Below are 16,355 nucleotides of genomic sequence, written 5' to 3'. Positions count from 1 at the left end.
GAGTGAGGGTGAGGGTGGGTGAGGGTGAGGGTGAGGGTGGGTGAGGGTGAGGGTGAGTGAGGGTGAGTGAGGGTGAGGGTGGGTGAGGGTGGGTGAGGGTGAGTGAGGGTGAGTGAGGGTGAGGGTGAGTGAGAGTGAGTGAGGGTGAGTGAGGGTGAGTGAGGGTGGGTGAGGGTGAGTGAGAGTGAGTGAGGGTGAGGGTGGGTGAGGGTGAGGGTGGGTGAGGGTGAGTGAGGGTTTTCTCTGCAACTGAATATTCTCTGTTTCTCACCCAGTGACTGTGCGAAGGGAGCAGAAATCATGTGACACACTGGGGCACCGTGTGAGATGGTAGGTTTGGATTGACCACACTTGCCACATAACGTAACATATTATTGGTAACTAAAAAAAGAAAACATGTTCTAACTTAGATCAAAATAATACTGCCAGAGAATGTGCTGCAAAATGTCACAACATTTTACCTTCTTGCACATTAGGTATATAACCACGCTGCTGGATTCAGTCCTGCATTGCCGCATAATCCTAGTGGCTCTGCCCATGGTAAATCCGAGTAGTGATTCGAGGGGTTCTACTTATGATGATGAAACCCGTATTTTGAAGGGACTCGTGAGTCATTTCGCATATTTCAAGTGTTGCAGCTGCATTTCTGTTTGAATGAAAGGTCCTGGCCTCTATAGACCAACGTGCTTTGTTAGCGCTGATGCAAGTCTGGTGGTCTGTGATTTGGCTATTTAAAGACCTGTGTAGATTGGCCGTTATGTCTGGATATATGTAACATGTATTGTGATATAGAATTTGGATTGCCAATTGTTGTTTTCTACAGTGCGTTGTCCAAACATGTTACATACACAGCACACTGTAAACAAGCCAGTTTACACCTCTTCCAAAACACAAGTTGCTATTTCACTCTCCGCCTCGACTGATGCCACGGGCTAGGGGTGCGTTATTTTGGGAAGCTTGTGGCGTTTTGGCAAAAAGTCTTAAATAGGTAAAAAGATAAAAAGTTCTGTGCGTTTAAGCGTTCGCCGGAAAACGTGTACTTTACCGAAACTATTAATATTGCCCAAGCTATTTTTCTCAACGCAAAAACACTTTCCTGCATTTTAAAAATGTTGCAGGAGATTTTTTTGGGGTGTCGCAAACATGCGTTTTTTTGTGCGCGAGTACACTAATTTGTCACTCATGTCGCTCAAGCGCATCGGAATGACCTCATTTTCAAAGTGGCAAAAAAAAAATATAGGAAGCATGACGTGTATACGGTTTAATTGAAAAAAAAAAAAGATGACAAAACAACACAGCCAGCTGCGAGAAAATATTCCACCATACAGGTAAGTGTGGGAGGAAAACGTTGACTGTTTGAAAAACGCGTGAATTTTATGATGCTAGGTGAAAGTAAATAACTGGCTAATTTTTGGCAAACCCCTGCTTCTGTAACAAAAATCAAACCCATCCATATGACAGATTAATTAAATTATTCCTGGTGCCCGTTTTAAGGAGAAAAAATAAACAAAAAAGAAGCCGGAGGGAAGAGAGGGGAGGGGGGAGGAGAGCGAAAGGATCGGAGACACGGCGACACGGCGGGTAAAATAAACAAAAAAAAAGCCGGAGGGAAGAGAGGGGAGGGGGGAGGAGAAATGCGACACGGCGGGAAGGGGAGGGGGCGGAGCGGGTCAAATAAACAAAAAACAAGCTGGAGGGAAGAGAGGGGAGGGGGGAGGAGAAGTGCGACAGGGGAAATGCGAGACGGCGGGAAGACGGACATGCACGCGCCCGTGACTTTTAAGGTCAATGCGCATGCGCATAAGCTTAATGCGCATGCGCATTGACCTTAAAAGTCACGGGCACTGCAAGGAATCGCCACGATTCCTTGCAGTGCAGATAAAGAGTGGATAACTCGCAATACTCTCGCCTTGCTCGATGCGCATGCGCATCGACAGGCGAGACCTAAAAATGATCGGATGTTTTAGCTCCTGGAACTTTCTCCAGCTTGTGTTACAGTCAACAAAATATGTGTATAGTTTGCTTATAACTCCTGTTTATTTGCACAGAAGCTGAAATCAAGCTCTTTCGAGAGTAGATATACAGATATTCCTGACCTTGACAAATTTGCAGCATCTGATTTTCTGAGGGTTTTGTAAATCAATAGCTTACACTTGGGTTTGGGGCTGCAGTCTGAAATGTCTTGATCTTGTCAGCTGCATGCACCTCTCTTCAGGGCAGAGGGGGATTAGGCTACATAGGCAATTCAATGTAATTACTTACAGGCCAGTTCTGCTGAAATGCCATTAGGGATGAGTCAATCTGTATAAACTTGTGCTTGATTTGTAACTCAATCTACCCTAGTCCTAATGATCAAAATACTTTGTTTACAACTCCATTGTATTCCCGTTTTCAGCACATATCATGGAGCTGAACTGTTGATTTTATCTGCTTTGGCCCACCGTAGTTGTGTGTGACCAGGCAGTTCACTTTATTTGGATGCACCCTGGAAGTCCAGCATCTGTTACTAGAACATAGCCCTGAAGAAGCCCATTGTTTTGGACTAAAAGCGCTGGCTGGTCTACTCAACATGATTCATGATATGTTCAAATCAAATTGTAATTAAATAAAAAGGAGGACTTGAAGAACCACTTTGTACATAATTGTAATTTGTGACATTGTTCATAGGGTGGTGCACCAATTGCATTGTTTTGTTAAACTCTGTTAAGTCCAGTTGAGGACTGCACCGTGACAGTGGGTGCTTATACTGTGTGCACACAGATTTGGGGTACTTCCCTTCTCTCATACAATTTGTGGATAGATAGGTGCTAGCTTCTGCAGGGTTCCACTGTCAAACTATTGCATGGTTTCAAAAATCGGATTACTTGATATGCCAGGGCTTTGATAACCTCCTCCCAAACAATCTGTAGTTTTGCACTATATTTTAGATCAAAATGCATGCTCATTTACATTTTTAGTGCTATGGTGCATTTAAGGTTACCTAGAACGGTAAACCCAAAAATGTCACTGGGACTTGGGTGTATGTCAGTACATAGGAGCAATGGTCCCAGTAAACGATAAATTAACAAACACAACAATTATATAATTCTGAACAAATATTCAACTTTTTTTAGGTTAGCACAGTGTTATTTAATCACAAGGAGGAAGACTTGTCTCCGCTTCTACGATTTATACAGAATAGAACGTTCCTTGAAAAGACAATCAGGATCAGTGTGGAAAGGAGAGCCGCACGGAGGAGGCAAGATGGCGGATTGATGCAGTCTGTGAGCTGCGGCACACAGTGGAACTCCTGAGGCTGTGGAGTCAGAACGAAATCAGAGGAATGCGAAGAAAATAGATGAAGAACTAGCTAAGAAGTAGCGGGAAAAAGAAAAGAAAAATGCATTGAAACATTTATCTCGGATATAAGCACTGGGAAATTAAGACGTGACTGCTGTCATAGACCAGGGATTGACCCGGAGACTTACTCGGATTTACCCGGAATTACCTCCTGGAGTGGGCTCCTACGAATTTCTGCCGAATGCGGGCGATTGGACCGAGGTTCTTGTCATCCACAAGGGTAGCCGTGTGTTTGGCGGCTTGGCGTTTATCGTTAAGGCTGGGATTACACCTTCAGGCCGAACTGTGCTGGCAGAAGGCTGAGGCATGTAGCGGTTTACAGGACATGGCTCTGCCGAAATGTACAGCGAGGAGCACCCGAGCGACGAGCCGCCTACCGGTAAGCACTGCTAGCGGTATGGAGGGAGTGCAAGGCTTGGAAGCTCAGAAGGGTGAAGTAATTGGCAACAGTGGCGGTAAGCGTGGGAAGCCGGTGCTGCGTCTGCTGCAGTCTGGGTGCTCAGCAGGGCTTTTTTCCTCAGAAGCAGGCTTGGAGGCAATCGACGGAAACAAACTGGCAGAAACTGTTACTCGTGCAATAGAAGTGCAACATTGTAACATTGCTATAGACGTTGACAGTACCAAGCTACACGGTAACTCCGAGGCGAATGTTATGCTTAAGGTTGGGGATCAATTGACTGAAAATACGGATATAGAGATTGAACTGAATTTTGACTCTGAGACTGGTCTTAAAGAAAAACAACAAGATATACTTCTGGATGCTAGTTTAAAGAGTCAGAGTGAAGTACTGTTTGGGCTTAAAGAAAACCAACAGGAGGGACTTTTTGTCAGTACAGATGCAACAGTGCCATTGCTGGGAGATGGCGAAAAGCTAATAAGTGATACAGTAATGAAAGGCAATGCGGCTGAAGATGGTTTAGGACAGAACTTTTTAGATGCAGTAGCGGGTGTCAGAAGACACCTCAAAGCAGAGTGCCTTTGTGGAGGATGGTATGGCTAGCACGAGTGTTCATGGTAGCTCTGACGCAGTTTTAGTTGGTAGGGGCGCACAATCAGGGGGTCGGATTGAGATCCAAAGGAATAATGGTGTGATGGATACTCCAGCACAGAAACCAGCGGGCATAAAGCAAAAACTAAAGCAAAAGCAGAAGCAAATCCCAAGATCAGTAGACAAAAGGAAAGACCCTAGATCTATAACACCAGAGGAAGGACAAGAAAGTAGAAGGAAACTCACAATGAGCCACACGATTGGCAAGCGGAAATCGAAGCAGGGGAAAAATACAGAAGCTGTAAGCCCCATACGGAGGAGGGTTCAGTCAAAAGGAGGGGTCACAACCCTGATATTCAGAATCTCGGATGTGAAAATAGCAGATGACATTTGCGGGGCACTAAGGTTGTCATCCGGAGAAACTCCTGAGGGGTAATAGGGGGGGGGGGGGCCTGGTTGTCAACAAGAGGCCTGCACCGCATTCGTGAAAGTAGAAGAGGGAGAAGTGGACTCCCAAAAGAGTCTACCAGATAGAGACACTCCAATGGGAGAAGCGTCACTGCTTTCACTCATACTGCAGTCCCTTAAAGATCAAAGGGAGCTATTCTCTCAAGTTAGAGCTGATAATCAGGACGTTCAGCAGTCACTAAAAGAAGTCAACTCGAAGGCCGGGTCAATTACCAACGACATGGCGCAACTCCAGTCAAGGGTTGCTGGCACGGAGGAAGCAAATTCACAAATGGCTGTCTCTGTCAAACAACATCAGGATCTGCTAATTTCAATGCAGCTGAAAATTGAAGACATGGAAAATCGCCAGCGGCGGAACAATCTGAAATTACTTGGAATCCCGGAAGGGCAAGAAGGGACTGACCCGAGAGGTTTTGTCGTACATTTAATGCAGAAGGCTTTTCCGGACTTGGTGGACTGGGACTGGGACTGCCAGATACAGAGGGCACACAGACTACCATTAGTACAGCGAAGGCAGGATGTTAAAAACTCTTGACCCTTCCTTATTAATTTTGGCAATTTTTTGCTTAGGCAAGCATTGTCACTGAAAGCTAAACTTAAAACGCCTATTTCAGTAGAATCCTATTCAATTTTTTTAGGTCATATTTTTGCAAAGAGACAATGGAAAGGCGCTGGCAGTTAAGGTTATTGATCGATCCATTAAAAGCAACTGGTGTACAGGCGTACCTACAAGAAGTGGCGCGTCTGAAAGTAATAAGAGAAGGACAGTCATGTTTATATGTCTGAGCAAAGGAAGCATTGTGTAGATGGCAGAAAGGGGGGGACGGGATAAGGAAAGGGGTTTAGGGTCGGATTAACATTTGGGATTGGGTGTCAGGGGGTTTGCTTCTGGGGATATCAACTCATGTAGAGGTGGAATCTTTTCTTTGATTCTTAATAGTATGTAGAGTTCTGGAATTGTTTTCGTTTTCCCTTTTTTTCCTTAATAGCTTTAAATATAACTTGGGTTCTATCTTTGGCTTAAGATAAAAATGACTGACTGTCAGTCCTCAGGGGCCACTGTGGAGACCGGTGCTTCACTTTTGCTGCCAAAACCAGCTGCGGCTTAAGGAAGAGAAAGATTCCTCCTTCTAGGAATAGGGGGGTTGGATTTGCTCTAGTGGGGGCAAGGGTGTGGGGAGGGGAAGGGAGAGGGCAAAATCGGGGAAAAAATAAAGGCAGGGTAATATGGAACCAAAAGATTAGCAGAGTAGTGGTATGTAATAATGAAACAATAAAAATGGAGGGTTCGAGTGGTAGCATTGATAGTATTGTTTTTTTTATGGATCAACTTAAGTTTAAGTGTTTAGCATGGAATGTGGCTGGATTGAACAGTAAGACTAAGAGGCAACTGGTGTCAGAGGAATTAAAAATGTATAACCCCCATATTTGTCATGTTGACGGAAACACATATTTCATATAAAGACTGCGGACTACTAAAGCAGTTGGAGTATGAAGTGATAGTGTGTACCATGCAAAGTGCCTCTATATGAGGGGTTGCTATTTTGAGACATAAAAGGGCGGAGGGGGTAATCGGTAACACAAAGGCAGACAAAGGTGGCAGATGGGCAATGGCACAGATGAAGATAAAAGGAAGAAGTTATATATTCTGTGTAGTGTATGGCCCGAATACGGATGAGCCTACTATTTTTGAGGCGATAAATGCAGAAATGTTAAAGTGGGAGGGTGTGAGGGTTGTGATGGGTGATTTTAATTGCATCAAGGACTATAATGTTGATACAACACGACGGGGGGCTTTTCAAAGAATGAGAAAGACAAGAGCCGCAATAAGGGAACTAGGGCGACTACAGGGTGTTAGTGATGTCTGGAGAACCTTAGAGCTACGATACCAGGGTATACTTACTATTCAGCCCCACATAAGCTATATTCTCGGATAGATATGGCTTGGGCCTCTGACTCTATTGTATGGTCCACTGACATGGAAATTTGCCCAAAAGTGACCTCTGACCATAACCCCATATTCCTTACATTTAAAATCTCAGAGGAGAACAGGGTAATAAGACTTTTTTCGTTACCTAGATATCTTTTGACCGATCAGGAGTATGTGGCTATGGTCTGGGGTCAACTAGAGACTTTCTTCAGGGAAAACGTAGGAACTGCTGCTCCTACAGTTGTGTGGGACACATGTAAAGCAGTTATCAGAGGCAATACCCAGCAATATATCTGGTGACAAAACAAAAAAAGATAAAACATAATTAACACAACTATATTAGAGATCCGGTAGGTGGAGGATCAACATGCAGACTGTCATAGAAAGCTCGGAGGATATTGAACGACTAGATTTTATGTCAATAGAATTATACTCAGCCTTGAAGAAAATATGGAGAGAGAAAAGCGTGGCAAGATATAACAAATATCGTTTAACACAGTATGAATTTCGGGAAAGTATAGGTAAAGTACTCACTTTCAAGGTGGCAGACGATCGGGCTAACGCTCATATAAAAGCAGTAAGGGGCTAGGTGGTAAAATATATGAGCAATCATCGCAGATACTAGAACAATTTGCTCTTTATTATAAAACACTGTATACTCCAACGATACAGCCCACACAAGAGGATATCCACAGGTATATCCAAAATAGTGCTGTTAGAAAGATGGGGAGCGAGGAATCCGATCTTCTTGAGGAAAATATTTCAGAAAATGAGATAGAATTGGCGATGGGTGCATTACCTTCAGGGAAGGCTGCGGGAGAAGATGCTATTCCACTAGAATTCTTTAAAGTATTTAAGGATATTACGATGGAGCAATTTAGTCGGGTGATAAAAGAAATTGGAATTAAAGGGGAAACCCCTGATTCATGGCACATGACAAAAATAATATTTTTTTCTGAAGAAAGGTAAACCAGCGGAGGAATGTGGGACATATAGACCAATTTCACTGATAAATGCAGACGCAAAAATATATGCTAAAATCTTAGCTAATCGCTTGGCCCCAATTATGTCCAATTTAGTTTCCCCCCCCACCAACATGGGTTTATTCAAGAGAGGGCTACTACCTCTCATGTAAACACGGCAGTAAGTGCATTCGATCTTGCAAATATCAGACCCACCCCACTTCGTATGATTTTACTAGACGCAGAAAAGGCATTTGACCGAGTGGGGTGGGAATTCTTGGGCCATTTGGGATAAAGGGCCAATTTCTGAAACAGATACAAGCACTATATGACAAGCCATGCGCTAAACTGGTTTACTTGGGTCTGCAGTCATCTAACTTTCCGGTATTGTGTGGTACAAGCCAGGGATGCCCTTTGTCACCCTTATTATTTGCTTTGCATATAGAGCCTTTTATTTCTGTTTTGCAAAATGACTTGCGAATAAGGGATTTTAAATCAGGAGCAAACTCCCTGAAGGTAGTCGCTTATGCAGACGACATAGCGTTTTTCTCAACGGAACCGGGAGAAGTGCTGAAAATAATAACGGAAACAGCGGAACAGTTTGGCTTAATGTCGGGTTATAAATTAAATGTCAATAAGACGCAAGTTCACCTCAACTATAAATCCGAGAGGCCAGTACCCGGAATCTGCGCAACCATTACCTATTTAGGGGTTAGAATATCAACACGGATTGATCAAATTCTATCATTAAATTATGATGTACTATTAAAAGAGACAAGTAAGTCTTTAAAAAAAATGACACATGTTACCAATTGGGATTATTGGTAGAGTTAATATTATTAAAATAAAAATGTTGCCTAAATTTCTCTACCTTTTCCATGCCATTCCACTTCGCGTTCCAAACACATTCTTTAAAAAACTGGATGGAATATTAAGTAGTTTTACATGGGGATATAGGAAGGCAAGGCGAGCAATCGATCGGTTAATGCTTCCTTTTAGTCAAGGCGGTCTAGAGTCCCCAGACTTTAAAACATATTTTTGGTCAGCTTGTTTTATTCGCCTACGTAGTCTTAATAATTCAGCCAACAATATTTCTAGTCACAATTTTAGTTTGGCGACAGAGAGTCATACAAAGCTGTACATGCGACTAATTTGAGACTGCAACAACACCATATGATCTGTCTTCTATATTATACTCCGGATAGAATTGTAAAATGGTCATTGGGTAATAATGCTAATAACGAACTGACAAAATGTCCAAAATGTGATCTATATGCGGCAGATATTAAGCATATGTTTTTGACATGCCCAGAAATAACAACATTTTGGCAGAATGTTGGGGATGTTCTACATCAAAAACTAGGGATAGGAGCACCTTTGATGATCTCCGAGGTTATGATGGGATATAGTTTTAGAAATCTAAACTGTAATAGCTTGTTTTCTATCTTACTAGTAGCAGCAAGATTAGTTATAGATAGGGTGTGGACATCCCCGAAACCTCCAACTGTGACGGATTGGTGGCTGTTAGTAAGACAGATCTATGATATGGAATTCTCATTGGCCGGGTCGAGGGGCTCGTTCTAGGACCAAATGTATGGTAATATGGGGACGTATTTTTGAATGAAATTGTAAACTGTTAAAGCTCTCCCTCCATTATTTTATTATATTTTCTTTTAGTTTCTTTTCTGAGTGACTATATCAGATGATTGTTTGTTCATATAACATGTATCTTATTGGTTCGTATTTTGATGATTTTTTCCGGTCAATAAAAATATGGAAAAAAAAAAAAGAAAAGACGATCAGGATCAAGTCAAACAGTCTGCCTTGAACCTATAATCTCCAGAACCGTATTCATTCCCAGGCCCAGCGGAAAAACCAGGCAGATGTCTCACCAAAGTGCTGTTGCTCCCGCCTCACGTTGGAGCCCATGTGCTCACACCTTCCCTCCAACCAATGTGGAGAGTCTTCTCTATGGGACCAGCCCCGTTCCCTAATATGACCCTGTCCTGAAGAAGACCCCGCTGTAAGGGACTCATTGACCTACCGACTAGGGGTCAAAACGTCGACATCTCTTGTCTTTGACCATTTTGTACAACAGCGATTAATCACTGTGTCAATGTTAACAATCATGGTTAATTAGAGTTGTTTTGGCTTATTGTGAATTTGTTCGGCTCTAAGTTATGAGCTACTGTTGTTGTAAATAAATATATGTATGTTATTTACACTTCCCAATCACTTTTCTATCTTCACTTCAAACACACCACTCCCCGCTCCCTTTTCCTCTGATCTAGGGGCATTTTTTTTAAATTCAATTGTAAAAACTATTAACTTGAACTCGCCCAGTGTGATTAAATAACACTGTGCTAACCTAAAAATGTTTTTGAATATTTGTTCAGAATGATATAATTGTTGTTTGTTAATTTATCGTTTACAGGGACCATTGCTCCTATGTACTGATGGTGCATGTAAAGGCCTATTAAAATAGTGTGCTTGGGGCCCAGAATTCTCTTTTACTAGTCCATAATATGCACTGGTTGAAGTGGGGTAGAGTTTTGCTATGGTACAGTTTTTCCAGATTTCATTCCCAGTCTAACATGTAACCCCCTAGTCAGAACAGTTGTTTTGAAGTTTTAGGACTGGTAAGTGTTGTTTAGTAGCTTGTAGTTTCTAGACAGAAGCCACATGTTTTTTCAGAACCAGCTTTCCAGTCAATCAGGGAATGTGCATCTTTCCCGTTTTGCTTATGGCTTCCGTTAGAGTTAAATATTTAGAAAAGTCATATTTTTCAGCTCACATTCTCATTATAATTCTGAGAAGGACTGAGGAGTGCTTTTTGTCTACAGGTCCTTAAAACGTAGGATACTTTTATCGTACCGAAAGGAACATCTGCCCTCCATTTCACTATAATAGATGGATAATATTTAAGAGTTGCATAACTTGACCGTTTGTTCTCTATTCTGTATTTTGTTTGTCTAAAATCTATTCGGGGACTCTAAATATGCACTTTTTTATGGACTTTGAAAGGACCATTAAACCTTTTGAAGGCCTCCTCTGCATCCAATACCACTACGATCATCAATGAATCTAGGGTTTTGACTCTCTCTAGTATGTGTCGAAACAGTCTTATGCTTATTGGCTGCTAGCCTACCCTTAATAAAAACCAGTTTGGGTGGGTTGAGTTAGTTTGGGTATAGCTTTTTAAAGTCTGAAAGCAAGAATATGTGCACAGAGATTAATTAATGAGGTGGATTTATAATATGTAGCTTTTTGGGTGGTCCTTCCCCTCATTATGTAGTACTGCTTTTGTAGCACCTGCTACAGTAGCGAAAATGGTGCTAATCTTGGCAAAATTAAGAAATAGTTTTTCCATGTGTGCAGTTAAGGGATCTTTAATTATTTTTATAGAATGTAGTCCGGAACCGATTACGTTTGGGGCTTTTCTGTATTTAAGAGATTTGACTGCCTTGATTATTTCTAGTATATTTATTGTTGCATTAAGATGCATCTTAAATTAAATGTCCACTTTCATAGGTTTTTTAAAACTTCATTTATCATTTTGCAAATTAATGAACAATGCAGCATTTATAAGACTTTACTTGCAGCACAGAGCAGTTAAAGGAATAAATATGATAGGATTTCACAAAGTGTAATGGGTATAACATCAGAGCGGAATAAGTGTCTGATCAGCCATATCAATGCATGGGAAAGACCTGGAACGCTAGAAGTGATCATTAACAGTACAACGTCGTAATCTCAAACCCCAAAAATGCACCATCACCTCCAGACACAGCAGCGTAAACATCTCAGAAGCATTAAATCAAACCATCGTTTTCATTATTAACATAATCTTGCAACTGTTTGTAGAGTCTCTCCTACTGTTCTCTCCCACAGTGACTTTGCTCAAACGGATCAAGTATGTCTTATACAATACCCATATATCTTGTGGATGGTTACATGGAGGCTTAAGTGCTTTGGAAGCGTCATATTGTGTGTTACAATGTGTCATGTCAGTGTGTCATTCCGAAACTGTTGGCAGAGGCACTTTCATCCGAGATTCTACGCCTCGCTAACAGAAGATCCAGCGCCACCAGTCACCGAAAAGGCTTCGGCACATAGCAATTGTAACCCAATATTGCCAACAGAGGTGTTCTGGGCAGTGTATCCCCAATAATGTCCAAGTTTCATAGTTTGAAACATTGAGGAATTTTGTATATTTTACATTAGTGATATTCATATTAGAGCTATTGAGTTTGCGATAAAAGTCATAAAAGCACCTAAGGATGTCAGTGGCATTGTTACTACACCTTCTTTCAGAACTTTTTGGCAATAGCTCATGGGCTTGAACACAAAAATTTGAGTTAACTTGAGAGGGTTTTCCATGCTCTTTTGCTAATTATTTGTTGGTATTTGTATTTTAGTTTCTTCTGTTTATGTACATTCGGAGACCCTTTATAGTACAGTGTACGTTCTAGTGTGGCATTTTCTTTTTCCAGGGCATTTAGTTTTTGATTGTTAGATTTGTTTTTTGTCATGATGTTTATCATGGTTCCTCTTATTGTAGCTTCCATGGCATTCCAGGAAGTACTTATGTCTATCAGACTATTATCATTCACTTTAAAATAGTTTTGAGTGGTTATTATGATTCAGTCTTTGGAGGAGACATCTGCAAGTAGCTCATAATTTGATTTTCATGATTTGGTGAATTTCATGTTATTGGGAAACCTTAGACCAACCAAAATACATGAATGATAAAGGACTGTAAATGGTCCAATTTTCAAATTGTTCATTATTGGGGTGTGGGGGTAATTTGCGAGTATATAGTCAATAATTGTGGGAGTATTGTTGGGCTTGCGAGTAGATTGTGAATCCTCTGCACGTGGGATTATGAAGATGACAGACATCACATAACTTTTGGTTACTACATAGATTCTTTATCTGAGAATGCAATTTAGTTGATCTACATTTGTATGTTGAAATTTTAACAAGAATACCACCCCAGAGTAGACTGAAGTCCTCGTCTATTAAGATGCCTTCATTTAACAGCTGCCATTAACTTTTTTGAAGGTGATACGGAATTCGGGAGAATCATCTATGGGTGAAATGTTTACAGGGTGTATGTGTTGGTTAACTCTTAGTAACTTAGTAAACAGGTATTTTTTTGTAATGTTCTGTGTTTTTTATATATTTCGAAAGGTCTAATCTCATTTGATATTAGTGTGATTACTCTATTTTTCTTTTTGTTTGCGAGGGAGTATAGGGAATCCTGAATCCAATGATGCCTCTTGCTCTGGGACTTGATAGCTCAGGTTCTTGTAGCAGTAAGATATCTCCATCAAGTGTCTGTCAATTGCATTTTTTTTAAATCAGGTAAAGCCTGAGAAAAGTAACCAGACATATCTAGAACTTGATTTCAACCCCTTTCCTTTCCTCCAGAGGAGTAGAGTTGGGCAGTGGAGCTCACAAGTATACACCCCACACAGGGGATTTGACGGAATTTGAATTAAAGTATTTGTTGACACCTATATATACTCCTTGAGCATGTGGTTGTCACTGACTAACTATTGAGGCACGTGTTAAAAATCACTGGTGAAATATCTCACTAGTATTTTGGACTGATGTCAGATTATAGATATATATGTAAGAGTAAAGAAAACATTTTATTATCTGCAATATCCAATAAGAGATGAGCATGTATTTAATCCCAGTAGAACAATGTTTTAACATTTTTAAAATGTGTGTGAATCTTAGCATTTCTCAGTGTGATCATGAAAGAGAAAAACAGTGAGAAATTAATGCATTCAATTTTAGTACCTTATCTAGGATCCAGCAGCACATGGTCTGTGTCATATTGCATTAAGTTTGTAATGTCAGATTCTAGCTTGCCAGGCTCACTGATTGTTTTTGCTTTTTTTCAATTCTGGTAGGGTTCATAAATCAGAAAGGTATGTTAAACATTTTTAGAGTTTTAGGTTAGGCCAAGAAGCCTTTTATTCAGATTATTGTGCCTTTGTGTAGTCTTTCACAATCTTTATCCTAGTGACATTCCATGTAATAGTTTGTACTTTTTAATTTGGGCAAGTATCTGTTCCATGTGTGGATAGAGCAAAGGCCTGTAAAATTAGAGCTCTGGGTTGTTTCTATGATGTGGTCATATATGTCTGTATCCGATGTGCCCTTTTGATCTCAAAATCCTTATAGAACATGATCCTGAGACTGATGGGTCAATTTTTCAAGGAAGGCTGAGCATAAAAGTGTTTCTTTTTCACCTTCTTCAGGGAGGTCTTCTATTTTGTAATTTCTCTTACCAGAACACTGACTTTCTTAATGAGTTGGTACGGTTGTTTATGTAGTGAAACTTTATTATAGTCTTCTATTATAGGCTCTGCTTTGGATATTCTTGTAGTTAGGGTATGGAATTCTGTCTTTGTAGTGTGAGATCCATATTTGCTGCTGGGTCTGTTTTCCCCTTGACTGGCGATTGACGTCAGTGGTTCAGATTTGTTTTTTGTTTTGGCCTGTCTTGATTTCTTTAGGTTCTTTGGACTTGTTATTTCTGCTGAACTGATGCTGTAATTTATGCTGAATTGAAAAACGGAACTCAGGCTGTTAGATTTCAGTCTAAACACTACTTCTTGTGCTCTTCGGGTCACCTTTGGTGCTCAGCACATGACAGTGCTCTCAAAATCAGGTGGGCATCACTTCCTGGTTTTAGATGTCGGGAGAAATACCATTACGTTTGCTATTGATCCCGTTGGCATGAAGCAGCAGGATCAGGAAGCCATTGTACACACACCATGACCACCACCTGACGCATGTTTTTTTCCATAATCAAATATCTCATGAACTTCTGAATCTATTTACATCAAAAAATTGCCCTATTCTCCAAACATTTTAGTTTCATGCAAAGTTTGGTGTAGTTCCTTTTAGCAGTTTTTGCTATAGTGGATGGCAAAAATCCAACGGGTGCTTCATGTAAATGTATGTGTATGTATTGCGACTTATATAGCGCACGTATCACCCGAAGGCATCAAGGCGCTTGCTTAGGGAACCCGTCCTGGTATTCCCCTGTGAGATACCCCGGCAGGGTGCTTCATCATGAAAGAGGACTTTTTGACCACAATCCCCTTATCTCCATCCCCCAGTGGATATGCACAAGATGCGACATGTCAAAATGTAGCCACATGTGCTAATTGTTGTCCAAATTATATGAAGAATTTTCAAACTGTGCCAATGTTAGTAAAAAAAAACAACGAAAATGGTATTTTGGAAAGCAAGTCTTATCCACAATTACGGCTGCTGTTGTGTATATAGATATATGCAGATGTACAGAGTGTAATATGCTATTTATTACCATTCATTGTGAAGTATGGGGTGAAGAGGATGATTCACAAGATGTGAAGCACTGTGTGGGTCATCATGATGCTTTTCTACCACAATGAGCTAAGTACTAACGAAAATCACACATCCTTGTCTGTTATACTTTCCTACTAAACTGGTTAATTACTTACATACTCCATAATAACTGATCACTATTCCTTCAAATATAGTGCTAACGACAAAATGGAGTAGCATACCCCTATTTAGGGCAGCCGCTTTTATGGATAGGACTCGGAGGATACCGGGCAGTAGTTAAGAAGAATGAGAGGGTAGAGTAAATGTAAGGTTATAGATTTACATGTTATGACCACTGATATTTATGCAATGAGCTGTTGAAATTGTACTCTTACAGGTTAAGTAACTTTTCTGTACAACTAAAATGTTGTTTGGAAACGTCATACGCTGTCGACATGATGTACAACTTGGACTAAACACTGATTTCCTGTTCCAACATATTGTACAGAAAGTATGAATGTTCAATTGACAAAAACAGAAAAATCATAAAAAAAGTTTTTTTTAAACATGTTTTTGCCTATTTCCGCACGGTGGTAATAACATGCACATTACACATCTAAATATATGCAGTGTAGGTCATGGAATGTTGCTATACCTTGCCACTAGCAAGGTCTTTGACCTTTGCACTGTAGTAATAAATGTATGAATTCGAGTTTAGAGTTGTTGCTCCAGGACGGACGCAGGCCCCGTGTGCGGCACGGCCCCACCTCACACTCAACATTGCTAAAAAATAGCATGTTATTCTCTCTGCATATGCACACACAAGAGATAATATGCATTTACAATAGAAGCCTAGGTCACTGAAAATTATGTCAATATTAAAATAACCGATATTGAAAACATCCAGAATATAGAGTTCTTTATATGTGTATTAAACCTAATTTCAAACTTATGATGAATGTTTGACCGAATAAAATATTTAAGATTGGTTAGGCGTGGCTGAAGCTTACGAACAGGTCGTTCACTCCCTTGCAACAAGAATGTAAATAGCAACTTACTGTGAAAATATATCGCCGTGAGATCCCTGATTTCCATCCTTCAAACCCTCTTCTCCATAAGCATCGTACTGCTTTCTCTTCTCCTCATCGGACAACACCTGCAAATGTATTACAAACAATGTCAACTTTCACTTATTAACAATAATAAGTCGAGCTGGTTCATTACAAAGGCAACTGAGCAAGTTAATTAGAAGAATGTTATTGAGCATAAGATAAATGCGACTAGAGACACTGCACAGACCGAAAACAAATTACGAGGAACAAAAAACAAGCAGTGG

The 16,355-nt window shown here is 40.6% G+C and overlaps 1 protein-coding gene across 1 annotated transcript in view; it reads right to left on the bottom strand.

The window, feature by feature from the left end:
* DNAJB11 (DnaJ heat shock protein family (Hsp40) member B11) overlaps positions 1–16,355 on the bottom strand; it is a 201,749-nt gene that overhangs the window by 82,925 nt on the left and 102,469 nt on the right. Inside the window, exon 3 of the mRNA XM_078680479.1 lies at positions 16,078–16,175. Within this exon, the coding sequence (XP_078536605.1) occupies positions 16,078–16,175 (98 nt within the window). The remainder of the gene's footprint in view (positions 1–16,077; positions 16,176–16,355) is intronic.

The sequence above is a fragment of the Lissotriton helveticus genome, chromosome 3_1 (assembly GCF_964261635.1).
Source record: "Lissotriton helveticus chromosome 3_1, aLisHel1.1, whole genome shotgun sequence".
NCBI classification, from domain to species: Eukaryota; Metazoa; Chordata; class Amphibia; order Caudata; family Salamandridae; genus Lissotriton; species Lissotriton helveticus.
Note: the sequence above shows the minus strand (reverse complement) of the source record. Positions and strands in the feature narration are given on the sequence as shown.